We start from the raw sequence: 20,685 nt of genomic DNA, 5'->3' as shown, positions 1-20,685 counted from the left end.
TATATATGAAAGAGCTCTTATAAAACACTTAAAAAAAAAAGATAAACAACCCTGTAGAAAAAACTGACAAATTGCACAAAAACAATTCACAGAATACAAATGACCACAAAAAAGAGGTAGAAAAATACTCTGTCTCACAAACAAGTAAAGAAAAATTTTTTTTAAATCATGGTATACAGCGACGCCTGGGTGGCTCAGTCAGTTAAGCGTCTGCCTTCGGCTCAGGTCATGATCTCAGGGTCCTGGGATCGAGCCCTATATCAGGCTCCCTACTCTGCGGGGAGTCTGCTTTTCCCTCTCCCTCTGCCTGCCTCTCTGCCTACTTGCACTCTCTCTCTGTCAAATAAATAAATAAAGGGCGCCTGGGTGGCTCAGTTGGTTAAGTGACTGCCTTCAACTCAGGTCATGATCCTGGAGTCCCGGGATCAAGTCCCGCATCGGGCTCCCTGCTCAGCTGGGAGTCTGCTTCTCCCTCTGACCCTCCCCCCCTCATGTGCGCTCTCTCTCTCTCTCTCTCTCTCATTCTCACTCTCTCAAGTAAATAAATAAAATCTTTTAAAAAAACGTTAAAAAGATCATGGTATATCATTTTCACCAGATTAGACTGGCTAATATTGAAAAGACTAGTAAGAGGGTCTGGGGAAGGGGTGTGGAGAAAGGGCCACTCTCAACCATGCTGGTACGATAGTATCAGGATGGAACCTATAGGGAAGGCCAGCAATCCCACTTCCAGGAATTTATTTTACAGAAAGGTATATACAGGGGTGTGTTCTCTCTAGCATCATCACAAATCAGAAAGACTGGAAGCCAACCCAAGTGTCCATGAGGAGGAAACTGGTTAAATAAATTATGGTACATCTATATTATAGCATAACATAAAACTGTTTCATAATGAGGTAGAGCTCTAGAGTTTAAAATAATAAGGTAGATTTCTAAGTACTGGCAGAAAAACACCTGAAAGAAGTGAAAAAGGCAAGCTGTAACAGCCTTTTTTCAAAAAAGAGTAACATTGGTATATGCAGATTTTTTTTAATACTGAAGAGATATATTCTAAACTGATGAAGGTGTGCTTATAGAATTTTAGTCTATACTTTATATTCCTAAAATATTGACTTCTTAAAATAAACATTTTTGTTTATAATCATAAAAAAAATCCAGAAAACAAATCCTTATAGGCCAGCTAGCCTCCCCTAAATGTTCCTTGATAAAAACTATAAGCTCATTTTAAAGGCTTTCTTTCTTTCTTTCTTTCTTTTTTTTAAGTAGTCTCTATACCCAACGTGGGGCTTGAACTCAACCAGGAGATCAAGAGTCATAAGCGAGCGGGGGGGAGGGGCAGAGAGAGAGGAAGACAGACAGACTCCAGGCTGAGTGTGGAGCCCCGACATGGGGCTCGATCCCAGGACCACGAGGTCATGACCTGAGCCAAAATCAAGAGTTGGACGCTCAACAGACTGAGCCACCCGGGTGCCCCCCACCCCCACAGGCTTTCTTAAAGGTGGTTCACGGTGTGGTGGTTTTTACCCATTTGTCTTGTGCTTTATTACAATAAAGCATCCTTCTGCATCTCAGAGCATAAACTCCTGACATTCAAGACCCATCTCTTTTTTATCCCAAAATTCAGAACTGCCACAACATAGGCACAGCATGACTAAAATAATGGGGATGATGCCAGGTTTTTTAATTTTCATTTTGATGAAAGAACTGGTCATTTTCATGCTGTCAAAGAACAAATAGAACCATGACTCTTGTTTCACAAAATTTACACAACTTAGTGGGATTTGTGTACTTTGGATAGTTCTAAAATATTTTTTAGAGTTTCGACATCTGTTTTCCTCTGGGAATTTGAAAGGGAGGGGGATACATCCGTTTTTTTTGGTTTTTTTTAAAGATTTTATTTATTTATTTGACAGAGAGATAGAGCCAGAGAGCACAAGCAGAGGAAATGGCAGAGGGAGAGGGAGAAGCAGGCTCTGCACTGAGCAGGGAGCCCAATGCAGGACTCGATCCCAGGACCCTGGGATCATGACCTGAGCCGAAGGCAGACGCTCAACCATCTGAGCCACCCAGGCGCCCGGGATACATCCGTTTTAAAAAGAAATCTACCTGGTTAAAAAAATAGAAGTAAAAATGTACAAAAGAGTACAAAGTCAATCTTCCTCCAATCACAGAGGACAAGGCAGCCAGAGTGCCCAGATTTGTGTGTGTCAGTCACACCCACTGTCACCCATACCTGCGTGTCACCTACAGCCCAAGCATACCACATACACAGCCCCTGCTGTGCCTTTCTCACCTAACACAGACTTCTCTGAACTCTCCATTTCCATGGGCTTCCACCGGACAGTTACCCCTTCCCACCGGGACAAAGTTACCCAGGCAAAGCACAGGAAGGGGGAAGAGAAGTAGTACTGGCCCTGGCCGGGCCTGGCCGCAGGCTCATAGCCTGCAGGCAGGGGGTCATGCAGATGCCAGCACCTCTTCAAGCTCCCTCCAAGAAGACCAGCAGCCCCAGGGCTCCCTCAGAGCCAAACAAGAGCCCCTCAACAGCAGGACTCCTGACTCATTAGTGGAAGAGACCGGAGTGCCCTGCAATTGGCGATGGCAGGTACTGTGTCATAAAAACCTTCTCACAGGAAAACAGGCAAGCCAGACTTTCCTGTCAGACAGAAATCTCTCTGAAGAAGTATTCTCACTTCTTTCCCACTGGCCAGCTCTGAAGGGCCAACCTGCAGAGAGCTCCCTTCTTCCTCCTAGGGAAGACATTTCTGGCCTTCTTTGACTTTCTTTCTTCCAACAACCTCTCTCACCCCACAAAGAAGCACGTTCTGTGGTATTCTGCTGCTATAGATAAGGGGGCACTCAAGCATCCCAAGAAAACATCTCCCTCCCCAGGGTGGCTCTCTGTATGCTGGCATTTAGAAAACCAAGAAGAGAGGCAGCCATGTACGCCCCTGAGTTTTTCATTCCATTCTGGACAAAGGCAATGGTTCGGGGTGGGGAGATTCCAAGGGAGGATTGTTTTTAGGTTGCACTGTTAGCCAGAGCTACCATAGAAAATGAGAGAAAAGAACGTGTGTGGCAGCCTTTTTCTCTTTGCTCCTGTCTTCTCTGGGCACACAGCTAGTGAGCTGGCTTCCTCAGCACCTAAGCTAAGGTCAGCAGGCAAGGGATGGGCCTGCTCTGAGAGCCCTGCTCGGCTGCCTTCAGGCCTACCTACAGGACCTCCCCAGCCCAGGAGGCCATGACTGGCTTTGCTGCCAGGCCACTTCATCCCCAGCAGCCCTCTCTTGCTTGGGAGGTCCAGGCATAGGTAGGCAGATGGAAGGCGAGGAAATGGAAGCCAACAAAAGTTGCCTCAAACTCGCAGAGCGATGACTCAATGAGAGATCTTTAAAATATCAATCCTTGGGGCGCCTGGGTGGCTCAGTCGTTAAGCATCTGCCTTCGGCTCAGGTCACGATCCCGGGGTCCTGGGATCGAGTCCCGCATCGGGCTCCCTGCTCAGCGGGAAGCCTGCTTCTCCCTCTCCCACTCCCCCTGCTTGTGTTCCCTCTGTCGCTGTATCTCTCTCTGTCAAATAAATAAAATCTTAAAAAAAAAAATCAATACTTACTGTTAATGAGGTGAAAGTCATGCACATCCCACCAAAGCCGTTCAGAGCCAGGGAAACGAAGATGAGCACAGAGAGAGCTGTAAGGAAACAGGAAGCTCATAATCGGGGACCGCAGCTGAGCTTCAGGGAGGCGAGGGCCTGGCCCAGGGCCTCGCAGGGAGCAAACGGAATGGATGACAACCCATCTGGGGTTAGTGACGGACACCTGGGGAACTGCAACAGGCTCTTCCTCGCCACCCCCCGCTAGCCTATTTTACAGAGCTTGGGCTCCTGCAAACGGGGTATCCCTACCCCTCTTTGTCCACTAACCTTAGCAGCACACCAGAGGCCTAAAGAAGCTGCTTCACTGAAATCAAAACTACAGGTGCTCAAAAATCAGTGGATGAGCCCGGCTAAGATTTTGGTGTTTGTTCTGAAAGTCTTTGAAGCAACAGCTCCACTGAACAGGCTTGGAGACCAATTGGATTCTAAGCCTTTTTTTTTTTCCTTTAAAGATTTTATTTATTTATTTATTTGACACAGGGCAGGGGGGCAGGCAGAGGGCGAGGGAGAAGCAGGCTCCCCACTGAGCAGGGAGCCCGATGCGGGGCTCGATCCCAGGATCACAACCCGAGCCGAAGGCAGATGCTTAACGACTGAACCACCCACGTGCCCCCCCCCCTTTTTTAAAGTAGGCTCCACGCCCAACGTGGAGCTCGAACTCACGACCCGAGATCAAGGGTCACATGCTCTTCCAACTGCACCAACCAGGCGCCGCAGCTTCTAAGCCATCTTTACAGTTGCTGGCCTGGGCTGCCTTAGGGGACTCAGCTCCCAACTTATGCACATACCCCTCAGCGGGCCTGGTTCTTAGAACTCATCTCAGCTTGGGCATCAATGAGGCCATTGGGGACCGGCCTGGCTTGGTGATGGGATGGGACTACCGTACACCCGAGGAGCTTCTCTCAGATGTCGGTCTGGAGTGACTGTGGCTTACCAAGCCACCCATTCAGGACAAGTAACTGGGTGAAGGCTAACAGGCATCCCCCTCTAACTTGAGCAGTGAGCACCAGGCCTGGCATGGCTTTCTAGAGCAGGTGGGCCTGGGAGCACCTCTGGGCACTCTCTCCCCAACCCCTGACAAAAGGGTAGAGGAAAAGCATACTCACAGTTCGGGTTACTTGCTCCATATGCAATCAGCAAGCAGGAGACAGCAAAGCAAGCACTAAAACCAAGCAGAAATAGTACATTATTTATTATTATTGTTATTGTTAATAGTATTCTTTGGAAGTATTTACTATTGGTCAGAGGCTTTCAGAAAATTCACATACATTCTCTCATTTAACAATTCTAAGGAACATAATTGGCTCCATTTTACTGATGAAGAAAATTAAAAAAAAAACAAAGAAAGAAAAAAAAGACACACATTCTCAAAAGTCTCATAGCTAGCGGGTGTCTAAGCTAGAATTCAAGGCCCAAAGGCAGATCTGGTAAACACCACACTGCATCGTCTCCTCCCAGCCTCAGACTGGAGAGGCCACGGCTCTGAAGCGAGAGGGCACGATCCGTTCCCCAGGTTCCTACGCCCGCTCTGCCCGGGGAGTGACAGAATCCCACTGGGCACGAGGGAGACGAGTGGCAGCTTCGGAATCCTCTCTGCTTAGCTCTCTCCTGAGGACAAAGGCCTCTTAAGCTCCAAAGAATGAATGAGACTGATCCTCCACCCGTTCCCTTCACAGTCACGGGTCTCACCCATTGCAAACCACTGCCCTGCGGATGATCATTCCCGGGGGACTGGTGTGGGGAGGGCTGTGGCCTGAGAGGACCAGCTGCTTGGTGGACCGACTCTTGAGTCTGGCTGACTGGAGCTTTACAGACCAGGGACACGTACCTCGGGAGGTGCGCAGGATGATCCCCTGGAGTGCTGGGAGTAGCAGAAGCAGCATAACTTCTATTTTATCATTTTTAATCTTAGCCACTTTGACCTTTTTTTTTGTACATGCGTCATAAAGCACATAAAACCTTAAGAATGGCATATGTGTATGTGACTGATAATTCCATGCTTATAATGGAGATACGTGTTCAAAATCTTTTTTTCTGACCGAGGTATAAGGTCAAGAAGACTGTGGAAACCAGTGTTCTTAATGGCAAGCAACTGCAAGCCTTCCCAGGCAGGCCTGGGGCCCTGAACCTTTTTTATGCAGTACTAGCACACAGCAAGGATCACAGTCCCTACTGACCTGGTGGCAGAATGGATAGGAACCCTGCTCTGGGTTCTGAGCATTTAGGGAGCTCCACAGTGCACCTGATAGCAGGGACCAGGATTCCTGACAGTGGGGCTCTCAGCCCAGGAGTGCCACCTGCCCACCCCCAACCCCTGCACTGACCTGCCCAGTAGCCTGAGCTTCCTTGGGCCATATTTGTCCATGACGATGCCCAGAGGCAGGGTGATGGCACTGAGCAGGAAGGAGCCTACGGTGAAGGCCAAGTTTAGCATCTCATCCTGGGCCTTGCAGCTGAGCCAGCCATTCATCCAGGTTATCTCCTCGTGCTCCTGCTGCGGCTCCGCTGTGCCCCCCACTGTGCCGTTGGTGACAATCTCTGTGTGTGTACAGGGAGGGAAACTTGATCACAGGGTGGAGGCAGGGATTCCCAAAGATCAGAGGGGCAGATGCACATTCAGACCCCATTGGAAATGGCAGGGCTGGCTCTGGCTACTGCAAGCAGGCTTGGCTGTCCATTTGGCCCAAGCCCCTTGGAGCGATAATGCAGAGGCTTTTATCTTTTGTGGAGGTCGCAAACCCTCTGGAGAATCCAGTAAAGGAAGCTATGCTCCTCCTCCTCAGAAAATGCACACAGAGGCTTGTCCATGGTTTCAGGGGTTTCCTGTGTCCCTTGAAGCACACCTGAGCCCCAGGTTGGGATTCCCATTCTAAAGTAACCTACACCGGAGAAGAGTGGGCCTCAGGACCCAGCCTAGGCTGTGGGGCCACAGGCCGGCCCAAACCTTCACAGCAGCTCTGTCCAGTCTGTCAGGGCTCGATCCTAGACCACCCGGGAGTGCCGGTGTCACTGCAATGCCCTGGTTCTCCTCGGTCAATCAAGGGGAAGAGTGAGCGGGCCTCCTGTACTGCTAGGTACCGGAAACTTCTCAAGCGTATAAGCCATCTGCTACCTCCCCCTGTTATTTTCACAGCATCAAGCACCCCCATACGCTGTGCCACTGAACCCCTTGGAGAAGTTTTTATAAGACAGTCCCAAGTCATTAGCTTTCACTTGTTGAGGTCCACCTTTCTTACTTTCCTTGCTGGGGTCAAGTGTTGCTGTCCCCTGTGGCCACACCTGTGCTGCCTGCAATCTTGGCTCTACTCTCCCCTCCAAAGTCCACCCAGCACCCAGACAACGAAAAATAGGGAGGACGAAGTGCTGCAGCAGCAGCCGCGGGCGGGAGGGTGGAGCCCAGGCAGGAAGGCAACGGAGGAAGCCTCTCCTTCTCCCGGCACTGCTAGTTAGAGATGCTGACTAATCCTGCCAGAGACCAGCAGCCTCTGATTAGATGCGAGGTCACACTGGGAGAGTCAAGGAAACACCTTTCTCCCGATAACTGCCCGCCTCCCGATTGTGGCCCTCTGGCGCCAGGGCTGTAAAGCTGAGGTCTGCAAAGGCCTGCCCAGGCCTCCCAGGGCTGCCCCAAGGTCATGGAAAAGGATGCACCGAGGGTGAATCACGCTATATGCCAACCTCTAACTAACAAGCCCTGCTGGGGGCACATTGACTGAGGGTGAGGTGCCAGAACATGGCCTCTGGGTTTCAATTTTGGTTCCTCTACTTCCTACCTGTATAACCTTGGAAAAAGGACTTAATCTCGCTCTATCTCGGTTCCTTTATCTGTAAAATAGCACAATATAATAGTTGTATCTACCTCCTAGAGTCGGGTGGAAGATACATGAGGAAATCCGGACAACATTCTAGAGCTCACACGGACATAGAAAGTGCTCAATGAACAACAGCTATGCGTTGCTATTATTATCACTATTATGGGAGGCTTGGGATGGTGTAACTGGCTGGCAGCAGAGCTGGACAAAGGAACCGGGGGCAGGGTTCCACAACCGTGTGTGCAGCAGGACTTTGTGTCTCGTCTCCCACTGGGCTGGGGGCCCACATCCCCAGCCCCTCACCCAGGTCCTGGTGTACAGCAGGTGTTTATTGAATGAATGAAAACGATGAATTCACGGAATCAGATCATGATGGCCAAAAGGATGCAGAGAAAAGAAAGGAAACAGGATGTACGGAACCACGGTGAAGATAGAGGGGATTTAAGGAGATAAAAGGCACAAGGTCAACCTCCTGAAACCACAGAAACAAAACCTAACAAGCCATAAGCCAGATACTCTCCCCAACCCCAATCCCTGCCACTTTGTTTCCTAAAAGAGGCCCTACTCTGCTGACAGCCAAAACACATGACAAACGGGACCATCTGAGTCCATTAGCATCCAGGTCAGAACCCCCACACACACTGCCTTAGCGGGGCCTGAGCTGCTCACCCCTGGCGGGGTAGCTTCTGCAAAAGCGGAGCTGCCTCTCAGGCTGGCTCTGGTTTCAGGTGACGGCTGGCGGCCAGCAGCAACAGGAACTGGATGTGAAGTGGGAGGACAGGGTCTCCACACCACAATGGCCGTTTCCAGGCTGGTGAGCAGACACGAGCAAAGCAGAGCAGGTGTCACAGAGTGGAAGGTTGGAAAAGGCACCTTGGGGTCCAGGATCATTGGCTTGTGAACCCTGACTGTGGCCACACAGGGTCTGGAGCCTGTGACTGCACTAAAGAACACAAAAGGACTCAGGGCTTGGGGTGTTCTGGGGTCTGCAGCTGCAAGCGGAGAGCCAGAGCCGGACAGGTAACAAACAGATGGAGCCAGGCAGCACTGTTTGTGAGTAGAGGCCCCAGGGTGCCTGCCCCCGGCTTCCCCAGAGCTGGACCCCTAAATCCAAGACTGCACTCGCCACAAGAGAGAAGATAAATCCCAAGGCAACGTACTCAAGGCAGTCCCTCTGACTTGCCATAACTGGGGATAGTGGTGGAAACATCTTGAATTGTTTAGAGAGAACTAGACAGGGGCACTCATGAGGAGAGAGGCAGGAGTGGAGGGAAGGGTATCTGTCCCCCGTCTTTTTTTTTTTTTTTAAGATTTTATTTATTTATTTGACAGAGAAAGAGAGAGCACAAGTAGGAGGAGCGGCAGAGGAAGAAGCAGGCTCCCCCACCAAGCAAAGAGCCCGACATGGGCCTCGATCCCAGGACCCTGGGATCATGGCCTGAGCCAAAGGCAGATGCTCAACCGACTTAGCCACCCAGGCGCCCTGTCCCCCATCTTTCATCCTGGAGCCACTACACATAGGAACAAGAACTTATACACTTTGGGCCACGAGGTTTCTCTCTCTCTCTCTTAAGATTTTATTTAGGGGCGCCTGTGTGGCTCAGTCGGTTAAGCATCTGCCTTCGGCTCAGGTCATGATCCCAGGCTCCTGGGATCGAGCCCCATGTTGGGCTCCTTGCTCGGTAGGGAGCCTTCTTCTCCCTCTCTTCCCCACTCGTGCTCTCTCTCTCTCAAATAAACAAATATTTGTTTTAAAAAACCAAAACCTTAAAGAAAAGATTTTATTTATTTATTTGTCAGATAGAGAGGGTGAGCACAAGCAGGGAGAGCGGCAGGCAGAGGGAGAAGTAGGCTTCCCCCACGCTAAGCAAGGAGCCCGATGCGGTACTCGATCCCAGGACCCTGGGTTCATGACCTGAGTCGAACGAAGACAGATGTTCAACCGACTGAGCCACCCAGGCATCTCCAGCTTTCTCTCTTTAAAATCCCTGCCAACTGGACTACCTGACCCCTGCACGCCTGCCTCTAGGCAGTGATGTCCAGCAACAGATAAGCCTGGGGTAGGGAGTCTCAGTGGCCTCTCCTGTCTGCCCATGAAGCAATGCAAGAGAGTCCCTTGCTCCTAGAGGAGACTAAATCTTTGATGAGCCCAGCTTTGCTGGCAGTAAACAGCCCACATGAATAATCACAGATCCGGCAGATGCCCAAACACAGCCACACCCAGGCTGTTCCTCCCTCTCTGCTCCCACCTGGGCCACTGTGGGCCAGGAGAGACACAAACAGATAAGCACCAAAGAAAGTGTCAAGCCCCAGGGTGCCCCTCTGCTCCCAGCCTAGAGCGCAGGCCTCACCCCAGCCCAGCCTGTTCCGCACCTCACCTGCACCTGTTTATCAAACAGATGCCTCTCTGTGGGCAGCCAGAGTCGCCTGGCTCAGCCCGGCCAGGAAGGTGACCCAAGAGGACAGGCAAGGAATTGGTGTGGCCAGAGTGTGCCGAATCGCTGTGAGGCTGCTGAGGGGCTGGGAAGAGAGAACAATGCCTGCACTGTTCAGGCCTCCTCGCAGAAGACTCACACACAATCTGTACAGTGAAAGTAGGGGACAAAAGGGGGTGCTATGACCCCACTTGGGCTCCCCTGGCATCCCTGGATCAAAGAAGGGGTTCCTCCCACCCCAGAGAAACAAAGGGAATGGGGAGCCGAACAACTGGCTGCATGATGCTTAAAGGAGAAAGGGGCACTGGGCTGGAGGCTCCTCTGAACTCCTGGGCAGCCCCCTTCTCTGACTGCTTACTGAGCCCTCCCTCCCCACCCAGGATGCAGGCCCCTGGACCTCCCTGCCGATGGTCCCTGCCCCGGGATCTCCTGTCTCGCTCCCAAATCCTTAGTCTATCCGGCAACAGGAAGCAGTATCTCAGTCCAACAGGGGGATGTAGGTGAGAGGTCAGTCTCAGAAGCAGAGCAAACAGAAGGCAGGACACAGACAGTCAGAGGGCCATCCTGGGTAGGCCGGAGCCTAGCCCCTAGCTGTGGCCACAGACTGCCTGTGTGTGCTGGCCACTTATTCAGTGGTATTCATTCCGTGTCACTTAGTGCTCTCTCACCCCCACCCATACTCCACACCAGCACACCAAGAGCTTTGGAGCGGCCACGTTGCTTGCCCGATGTCTCACAGATAGCACATCACGGAGAAGCCCTGGACTTGAATCCAGGCTGCTGGGCCTCAAAGTTCCTGCTTAACCGTTAGGCTGTGCTGACGCTGTACTACCTGGGCTAGAGGCTTTCAGAGAGAATATGCCGAAGGAACCGAGACGCACAGGCTGTCACCGTGTCAGGGACAGCACCAGGTGGCCCTTAATGACCCCCAGTGTGAATGGGACTGCCCCCAAGATCCTCCCTGAAAGTCAACCCAAGCTGGACAGAACCTTAATGCAACACCACGAAGGCAGGTGGGGCCAGCGGATGTGGGAGAGGGAAAGTGGGTCATGAAATGGGAAGAAGAAAGGCAGGGTTGGTAGGAAAGGCTGAGGGCGCCAGCTTCTTTCTCTGACATGTTGTGAGGCCGTGGGCACCAGCCTTCAGACCTTCTTACCCCATTGCTACAGAATGTTTTGTTTTGTTTTTTTTGATCCAAAATAAACCCGGAGGTGGGGGTGGGGTGGGAGTAGAGGTAGTGGAAACAGTCACATTCACAGCAATACAAGTAAAAGGGTGGGTTTTCAAAAGCTCTCAAAAGCCAGCAGCCTTTGCGTGAGGAGGAGACCATTAAAAGAAGGCCTCCAAGCAGCAGGGAATGTCTCCTGTCCACATCTGCAGCCTCAGCCCACCTGTGGGGGACCAGGCCTGGCTCTGCTTTCCTGCCTGACCACAGCCCTCTACCCTCTCGGGGCCCAGGGGACCAGCTTCCTGCAGTGTTTCATGAGGGGTAAGGCTCCCCTGCCAGCACAGGCAGAGAGACTGCAGTGGTCAAGAGCAGAGCACTCGGGTCTGCCTTGGTCTCCCCGGATGAGCCGGACTGCGACTTCCTCAGGCAGAGGCCACGACTCCCACCCGCACCCCACGCCCAGTATGTGGCAAGACCTCAACAATTCCTAAGAGTTTAATAGGTGAATCTGACTGTCACCCTCCTCTGCCTCTGTCACTGCTTCCCACCTTGAGAATAAAATCCAACTTCCCCAAGTGGCCTCCTAGGCCCTGGGGGCCCTGGCCTCCTCCCAGCTCTTCTTGCCCCTCCCCTCCCGACTCACCTCTCTTTGCCCTCCACGCTTCTGCCTAAACATCAGAGAGGCCCTCCCACCCAAGTTGAACCAGATCCCCACTGCTGTCGCCGGAGTCCGGACCACCACTTGGGAAGTATATGGTCTGTGTGTTTGATGCTGGCGGACTACAGACTCCCTGAGGGCCAGTACCTCTCTGCACCCCCAGCACAACACCTCAATAAATGCTTACTGGACATGCAGGTTAGATGAAGAGAAGATTAACAGCCCCCTGACCTGACCCTGTCCAAGCAGGCCATCAGATGACAGAGAAAATGAAGAAAGAGGTCAAGAGCGGGTAGGTATGGCGGTCATCCGGAGGCCAAAGGGACACAGTTCTGGGAAAGCCCCGTACTTCCTAGGCTGGGAAGCCAGTCAGCCTCCTCTCCACACCAGGGGGGGCCGGCGAGGCAAAGCCCAAATGCAGGGCACGGGTCCTTATCAATCTCGTGTGGTGGGCAAGGCAGAAAGAGCTGAGAGGCAGCAGAGAAACAGGTTCTTTCCTTCTCCCACCTCACCACGCTGGAACCCAGCACCGTGTCCAGGGCCAGATTCTGGCTGAAGCCCCAAGAATGAGTTCTGAGAACCTTTCAACAGGCTTAGGCAAATTTCCTTGAGAGAACAACTCAAAGCAAAGGTCCTACAAAAGCTGACGAATTTGCATCTCAAGCAGCTGCAAACCAGTCAGCTTTTCACAAGTCTAATACGATAAATTCCATAAACGGCCCAACTGCTCCTCTGCCAGTCAGCCATCCACCAAGTTTGAAAATATTAGGCCTAAGCAGAAACCTTGACCCTAAATCCCCCAAGCACTCCCAGTGAGGCAAGGCATGGAGGAGACTCCTGGCTCCAAAAGGCAACAGACTACTTGGACTCCAAGAAGCAAGGAGCAGGGAGGCCAGAGAGATAAGCTATGTGGAATCAGTGGGGCTGTGCATCCAGGATGCTGGGTCAGCAGGTTTGCCAGGTAGTCAGAAAAAAACAAAATCAAAGGCAGGGGCAAAGGCACGGGATAAGAAGTTGATGTTCAACCTCCACCCTGACCCTTCACCTTCACTTTGATTTATAGGAGGGATGGGTCAAGCCTCTCACGGGCTTCAACACCAGCTCAGCACTGTGTCGGCACAATCTCTGCAACTCCTCCCACTTTAGACAGCAGAAGAAGCCAAGGTTGAGGCAGGAAAGAAGTGACCAGCCCCAATGCTGCCAATACCATAAAATAAATCAGTGGACAATCTCAGGGAAAAAAAAACTAGAATCTGACCTTCTACAGTAGGTCCCTCCACCCCCCCCACCCCCCCCCCCCGCACCCAGCCCAAATCAACCACAACAGTCCCTCAGTCCCGACAAGACGCTGAGAGCTTCATCTGGGGATGATGCCGTTTTTCTCTGTTTTTAAAACCCTCGGCGCAGCCTGAATGAATCCATCAGAGGGAGGCAGGAAGGGTCATGATCTAAAACGGAGGAGAGAAGGAGGGAGAGGAGGAGCCAAACACTCCAACCTGCTCCTTCCAGAGAGTCATTAATCTGCTAACATCTCCTGGGCAAAGCAGAAAGCTTGTTCAAGGAACAAGGTCTGAGTGACTCTCCCATCTCCCAAGATTTCTTGCTGATGTGCGGAAAGGTCTGCCAAGAACCCTTATGCTATTAGGAAATATTTCTGAGTAGCTAAAGGCTAAAGGTTATAAATGATATACTCTCTGCCCTCTCCCAGGTGACCTCTGCATCCCCTCCGTTTCTCCTGCCCTTAACCTGTCCAGCAAAGCTTCCCTAGAGACTGAAACACTCAGAAATCTCCTGGGACTCTCAGGAAAGGGAAACAAGGACTCTACATGGGGTTACAGGCAACATGAGCTGGTCTAGTGCTTTCTCTTCCCCCCAGTTTCGAACGCTAAGAGGAAGAGGCATGCCAGTGGTGTGATTCAGAGGGTCAAACTTGGGCTATCTCCCTCTAAGGGGACTCACGCAGGGGCTGGCTGACAAAGGCACTGGGAAGAGACATTACAGAGTTCAACTATTAGGTAGCCACTGTTGGGAACGGCAGAGGGCAGAAGGAAACATTGCTTATCAAAGTTACCTAGGAAGGGGGTAGGAGGGTAGAGGTGGGGAGCCACTTGGGTCCCACCGTTTGGCTGAATCTACTGATCTACAGCAATTAGGATCCTCGGATGGGGTCAGGGGGGTGTGAAGGTAGGAGCGGGGGTTAGACTTCTCATAAACAAGCATCCTCAGCCTGCCTTCAGCAACACCAATGGTGTGGCAAAGAGAGAGGACAGAACCAGTGTTATTTCCCTGAATACCCCCCTTGCCTCCCTCCACGATGGTGGGCAGATAGAAGGCCACTGGGATGTTCTCACAGCCTGTGGGAGGAAATGTCCTTTGGAAAATCATAAAGCAGCAAAAATAGACAAGAAATTGTAGCTGACGTGCACTTGAGAGACTCCATAATGGTCGGACTAAAACACATCCAGATTCCAGATGAACCTTCAATGGGGTGGAGGCCAAGCCACTTCCTCTCCCTTTCTGCACCCCTGCCACTGAGTCAGGAGTTCCTCTTTCTCACAGTCAGGGAGCCACATATTTAGTGTAAGGCAAGTGATGTGCTACCCACTGGAAGGAGAGGAGTCCTGCAATGTTCCTTAGGTGGCGGGAAGAACACCCTGGACTTGGGGGATTCTGGCTCTACCGCAGTCAGCTGTGTGGCCTTGGGCAAGCCAGAAGATCGGTCTGCACCTCAGTTTCTTCATCCACAAAACAGGGACAATGACACGTACCCGGCAGAGCTGGCTGAGGATCAAATGGGGCTCCTGCTAAACGGGAAGTGCTGCGCAGCGAGGGGGTATCGCTGGCCGGGTTTTCAGGGCTGTCTCGCCCTCTCCCAAAGCTCCCACTCGGGGAACCCCCCCGAGCCCGAGCCCGAGCCCAAGCCGCCCGTCTCACCTGGCTCAGTACACAGGTACGAGTAAAAGCCCTCCGACTTGAGCATGATGAGCAGCGAGCCCCAGCCCAGGAGGACTGCCGAGAAGAGGAGGTTTTCCAACACGGCCGTGCAGGCCATCCACCAGCGGCGCCGATGGGCAGTGGCCAGGGTGGGCGCCATGGCGCGGCGCGGAGGCCCGGCTCCGGCTCCGGCTCCGGCTCGGCAGCCACCTGCACACAGACCTCGGCGTCAGCGCCCGGCCCTGCCCAGCCTGTGCGGCCAACGCGGGCCGCTGCCGCAGCGCGCGGCGCTTGTCACCCCTCCGCGGCCCAGGCGGTAGGTGCACGCGGCGAAGGAAGCCCCAGCCCGGCCCGGGTCCTGGGCCAGCCTGTCCGCGGCTGGCTCGTGCGTCTGCCCTCAGCTGCGCGACAGAGGCCCCGGCCCGGCAGGGAGACCTCTCCCTCGGCTGGTTCCGAGGTAACCTGAGGCACGAAAACAGGAGGGACTAAGGCATGCTCAGGGATGTGGAATTAAACCTGGCTCTCCGCAGGTTTGACATAGCTTGGAGACTGGCAGCAGAGGCACCTTGGGTCCGGATACCTGGGCAGGGCCATACCTGGGGGCTGCCACTCCCTGGGACCCTGACAGGCACCCTCCCGCCCGCACTCGAGACCCTTCCTCAGAGCTGGTTCCTTCAACCACAAGATCAGCGCACGCCTTCCGGAACGGCCCGCCCCCCGGCCCGCTCATTGGCCTGACGGCTAGAAACTGCGGCGCCATTGGCCGCCGTCTAGGTCGCTAGGCGCTGCGGCCACGCGAACCCCGCATGGGAGAGGCGAAGCCGGTTCAAACCGGCGGCGCGAGCCACCTGCGCGACCCCCAACGCGGGCTGTTTCCTCGGCATTTAGTCTGTTCCCATGGAAGCGGACCCCCGTCCCTTCACCTCCTAGCTGTCTCCTCTATTCGTCATCTCTTCCCTGGCGGCTCCTTATCGGTCACACGTCTTCTCCCTACGCCCCTATTCGTGCGCCTTCTGTTCCCCTAGCACCTTTGCCCAGGACCCAGGTTCCCAAGATCCAGCTCACCCGGCTCCTACCAGCGTGTATCGGGCCCGGCCGGCGCCTTTTCTGCCTCCTTTTATTCCAGCGCTTTTATTCCAACCCGAGATGAAAACACTGACGCACGCTGATTGGCTGAGTGAGGGCTGGAAACAGGCATTGACCAATCAGCAGCCGCCCGCCCGCCCGGCGGCGAGCAGAAGCCGGTTCCGGCCGGACTTGGAGACAAACAAGAGAGCTGGGGTGGGGGGGCCAGGGGCAGCGGCGGGTCGTGCCTCTCCTTTGCCGCTTCCAGCTGGAGTCACAACCGGGCTGGGAATCCCCAGGGGCATTGCCCCAACGTCTCTCCAGAGCCTGACTCCGAAGCCCCAACCTGGATCAAGTTCCTCCGGTCGATGTTCCGGTACCTTCCGGACTGTATGCCTGTCTCCTTCTGACACCCAGCTGGGCTCTTGCGCTCCATTCTCCTCCGACCCGCTTAAGTAGTTCCCAGTTTCCCCTCTGACCTGGGCACCACGTCCCGATGCTCTGGCTGCGTGTGGGTCGTACCGCTCCCGCCGCCTCGGTTGCTTCTCCCACGCAACGCTGCCATCCCCGGCTGCCTTGGGCTTTGTGTTCTGATTCCTCGCTCACCTGCCCCCAGTGTCCTCCATCCGGGCGCTGTCTGCACATCCCGGATCCCCGGACCCCTGTCCAGGCGTGGTGTGCCTCTTCCTGCTCTCCTGATTCACGGACCCCTCTCCTGGGTACCATTTGCCCGGTCTCTGGAAGATGGCCTCTGGGGATCCCTAGGTGGAAGTTTCGGACTTGTCTGTACCCTAGGACGGTCTGCTCCCATCCAGACTGTCCCCCCTTTCTGCTGTCCTTGGTCCCATTGGGGATCCCTACGCAAAGTTGACTATTTCTTCTCCATTGACTTGCACCACCTCCCCCCCCCTTACGTCCCATTCCTGGACGTCAACTTCAAGGGCCCTCTCTGCTTGGTGACGCGGCGGGCAGCGCCTCCGGCAGAGCGCGTGGAGTCGGGAGGGCTCCGGACTTCCAACCTGATCAAAGAGATGGTCCTGCCCCCAGAGAGCTAGGGCAGGGGGATGGAGCCCGGGCACTGGGGAGGTTCGGCAGCCCAGATGCGTGTCCCCGATCAGAGTCGCTAGCCGGATCTCAGAAGACCCTCGGTCTACCCCAGATTCAACTAGGTCTCCCTGGCACGATCTGGGAGCGAACTTATCATTCCAGGACCCTGGGAGCCTCAGCAGCCTCCTGTTTCACGTCCCCGCATCCGAGTGCGCCCCCTGCCGCCGTGAACCCACCGCTGACAACCTTGCTTACACCACGCCAGGCGCTGTGGGCTTGGGGTGTCCTGGCTGGTTACCTGTCCGGTTACCCACCCCGCAGAATCTCACGCACTCACTTGGGACTGCCACTTGATAAACTTCAGTCCTTCCCTTCCTCCTTATGGCCACCTGCCTGAGGAACGCTTCCAGGCAGCTGTTCCATACACATCTCTGAACTGTTTCAAACACCTCTGAAATAATTCACTTTGGGAGAACCTGGGTGGCTCAATTGGTTAAGCCTCCAACTCTTGGTTTCGGCTCTGGTTGTGATCTCATCGGTCATGGGGTTTCGGCTCTGGTTGTGATCTCATGGATCATAGGATCGAGCCCCACCTCTGGCTCCCTGCTCAGTGGGGAGTCAGCTTGAGATTTTATCCCTCTGCCCCTCCTCCCACATGCTCTCGTGCTCTCTCTCTCAAATAAATAAATCTTTGGGTGCCTGGGTGGCTCAGTTGGTTAAGCGACTGCCTTTGGCTCAGGTCATGATCCTGGAGTTCCTGGATCGAGTCCCATATCGGGCACCCTGCTCAGCGGGGAGTCTGCTTCTCCCTCTGACCCTCTTCCCTCTCGTGCTGTCTCTCATTCTCTCTCTCTCAAATAAATAAATAAAATCTTTAAAAAAAATAAATCTTTAAAAAAAAATAATTCACTTTCTAGGGTGCCCGAGTGGCTCAGTTGGTTAAGCGACTGCCTTCGGCTCAGGTCATGATCCTGGAGTCCCTGGATCCAGTCCTGCATCGGACTCCCTGCTCAGCAGGGCGTCTGCTTCTCCGTCGGACCCTCCCCCCTCTCATGCTCTCTCTCTATCTCATTCTCTCTCTCAAATAAATAAAATCTTAAAAAAAAATTTAAAAAAAATAATTCACTTTCTACACCCAAAACTGTCCCTCTCATTCTTTCTCAGATAATAGCACCACTACCTACCAAAGTTAGATACTGTGAACCAACTTTTCAACAAATATTTGAAGTTTGTTTTAAATTCTCCCTCTATCATTCTCCTTCTCCTTCACCCCACCCCCATCCCACCAATACAGCCATATCTCCTAAAATATTTATCTAATTTGCTCATCTGTGTCCCTAGGACTGCAACTGCTGTTTGTCCAGCCTCCAATCTCAGCCCTTCAGATATATTTCTTCACCCAACCCCATCCCAGTGAGCTGTGGGAAAGGTAAATCTGACCTTAGTAAATCTGACCTCTGCTCAATTCTTCTCTACCATTTGTCCTGTAGGGTAAAGTTCAAGTTCTCCTGCCTAACCCACACAGTCCCTACCAGTCTTTTCCTCCACCTAGAGGCTGGTTGACTGGCCAGATCATAGATGCTCCAATCACATGGAATTGCTTGTGGTGCCTGCAGGTGCCCTACTCTCACCTCTGGCCTTCAAACATAGATACTTCTTGGACAGCACCTCCTTCAGGAAGCCTTCCCTAACCACTCCCAGGAATATTCTTTACTATCTTAGACCACTGATTGCACTGTTTTATAATTATCTGTTCCTCTATTTGTCCCTCCCTTTCCCCACTGACTATGAACAAATATTTGGGGGCAAGAACTGTCTTACTCAACTTTGTTTACCAGCCCTTAACACAGAAGCACAAAACAGATACACAATATTGGGCTTGTTGAGTGAAAACATGAACAAATGAAAAGGGGTGGAAGTATCAGCTTCTTGGGACAAAGGGTTCAAAGCTGGGAGAACGATGGTGATGAGAATAGTAATTGCCCTTTATTGAGAACTAAAAACTTCCTAGGTGCTTTATGTAGTTTGTGTCATTTAATCCCCACAATAACTCTGGGAGATGGCCAGGATCCCCATTCCAAAGTGCCCAGATGAAAAAACAGGTTTTAAATACCATTTCAAACTCACAAAACAAGTATTGTCAGAACTGAGATTTGAATCCATGGCTATTTGAATGAAATTCAGGGTTTCTTTTTTCAGTCTTTTTGTCAAGGGTGTTAAAGCCCCAACACCAGCACTGCTGGCAAATCACAAAGAAATAAAACCACTAAAGTACCAGAAGAAAATGCAGACGATTATTTCACTAATTTTAGGGTAGAGAAGGCCTTTCCACTAAGCATGACGTGAAACTCAGAAGTCAAGGGGTGGCTAGGTGGCTCAATCGGTTAAGCATCTGCCTTCGACTCAAGTCATGTTGCCAGGGTCCTGGGATCGAGCCCTGCTTCGGGCTCCCTGCTCAGCTCAATGGGGAGTCCAGGGCTCCCTCTCCCTCTGCTGCTCCCCCTGCTGGTGCTCTCTCATTCTCTCTCTCTTTCTCTCTCTCTCTTTCTCTCAAATAAATAATCTTAAAAAAAAAAAAAAAAAGAAAGAAACTCAGAAGTCAAAAAGAAAAAGACTGTCTAAAGGGGCCCCACCCTAAGGGGAAACCATCCTTAAAAGGATTTTACACCACTCTGGAAGGAGCCCTCCACCCTTTCCCTTGTGACAAAAACCTGATTGGATGACAGGCACCGGGAGGGTCAATCAGATCAAAACAGCCCGCCAACAAGCCCAAAACAACCCCTAGACTTAGAAACTCAGGTGGCAACCCTCTCCGGTCCCCTCCCTCCTCGGGAGCTTTGTACTATCACTTTGCCATCGCTCAATAAACCTTGCTTTGCTGCCCACCAAAAAAAAAAAAAAAAAAAAAAAAGACTGTCTAAATTAAAATTTTTTAATTTCTATAGAGAAAGAAGAAAGAAACTACAAACAGCATTAAATGACCAATCACAAATGGGGCAAAGAATTAATATCCTTGATATACACAGGCACTTATAAATCAATGAGGAAAAGATGAATACCTCAATTGAAAATTGGGGAAAGAATATAATCAGATAACTCATAGGAAAAAAAACAAATAATTATTAAAGATACAAAAAGAAGCTCAAACTTAGAATAATCATAGAAATTCACATTTTAATGATATAATTTTTGATGGTTAAAAAACAAAAGCAAAACAAAAACCTTTGTACAAAGATTTTAACTTTTTAAGAAGCTTTAGCATGTTATCACTTTATTATTTTTATTGTGCTAAAATAATGAGATACCATTTCAACCTATCAGACTAGGTGTGGGGAAATAGATCTTACCATCATTTGTAAGGATACAAAACCATGTAACTTTTTTGGAGGGCAATCTGAAGTAAACATCCAAATATTTAATGTCTTATCCTATTACCCAGCAATTCCACTTCTAGGAATCTCTGCCTCAGAAAAACTTGCATAGTGCAAAAAGAAATAGGGACAGAGTAGTACACTGCATCATTTATTGTATCAAAATGATTAGAAACGACCCAAATCTCCACAGGTAGGGGATGATTTATTTTTTTTTCCATTTAATATTTATTTACCATTCATTTTACAGCTCTGTATGGGGAGAAATATATCAGAAAAAAAGTACAATTTTCTCTTTCTGAAAAATTCTGAATGATTCTACTTTGCCCCAAGGGATAGCAAAAGACACAAAAACATATGTGTGAAAACACACACAAAAGCACTATCTTTAAAGTTAAAAAATACCAAATTTAATATTTAGAAATGATAGGGTCTAGGGTGAAAGGGTGAGGACACGTGAAAAGTAATTTATGCCAATTGTTTCTTTCCTTGAATTAGCACTTATCTTGGGTTTGATACCCAACTGCACTCATATTGGAA

The 20,685-nt window shown here is 51.4% G+C and overlaps 1 protein-coding gene across 4 annotated transcripts in view; it reads right to left on the bottom strand.

Annotated features, from left to right (window-relative positions):
• The window catches only part of SLC43A2 (solute carrier family 43 member 2), a 40,846-nt gene extending 24,196 nt beyond the window's left edge, over window positions 1–16,650 (bottom strand). Inside the window, exons 1-5 of one of the 4 annotated variants that reach the window (XM_073879309.1) lie at window positions 15,586–16,650; window positions 14,663–14,872; window positions 5,980–6,193; window positions 4,762–4,817; window positions 3,614–3,690 (exon numbers count right to left, since the gene is read on the bottom strand). In XM_073879309.1, the coding sequence (XP_073735410.1) occupies window positions 3,614–3,690; window positions 4,762–4,817; window positions 5,980–6,193; window positions 14,663–14,822 (507 nt within the window). In that variant the 5' untranslated portion in view covers window positions 14,823–14,872; window positions 15,586–16,650. Of the gene's footprint in view, window positions 1–3,613; window positions 3,691–4,761; window positions 4,818–5,979; window positions 6,194–14,662; window positions 14,873–15,258; window positions 15,491–15,585 lie in introns of those variants that run through there. The other 3 variants (XM_025851022.2, XM_025851023.2, XM_025851024.2) reach the window with 3 other exon arrangements.
• Between the last annotated feature and the right edge of the window lie 4,035 nt (window positions 16,651–20,685).

Source organism: Callorhinus ursinus, unplaced genomic scaffold (genome assembly GCF_003265705.2).
Source record: "Callorhinus ursinus isolate GAN/ISIS: 27379988/994484 unplaced genomic scaffold, GSC_fseal_2.0 scaffold34, whole genome shotgun sequence".
NCBI classification, from domain to species: domain Eukaryota; kingdom Metazoa; phylum Chordata; class Mammalia; order Carnivora; family Otariidae; genus Callorhinus; species Callorhinus ursinus.
The sequence above is the reverse complement of the archived record's forward strand: the minus strand, read 5'-3'. Positions and strand labels throughout refer to the sequence as shown.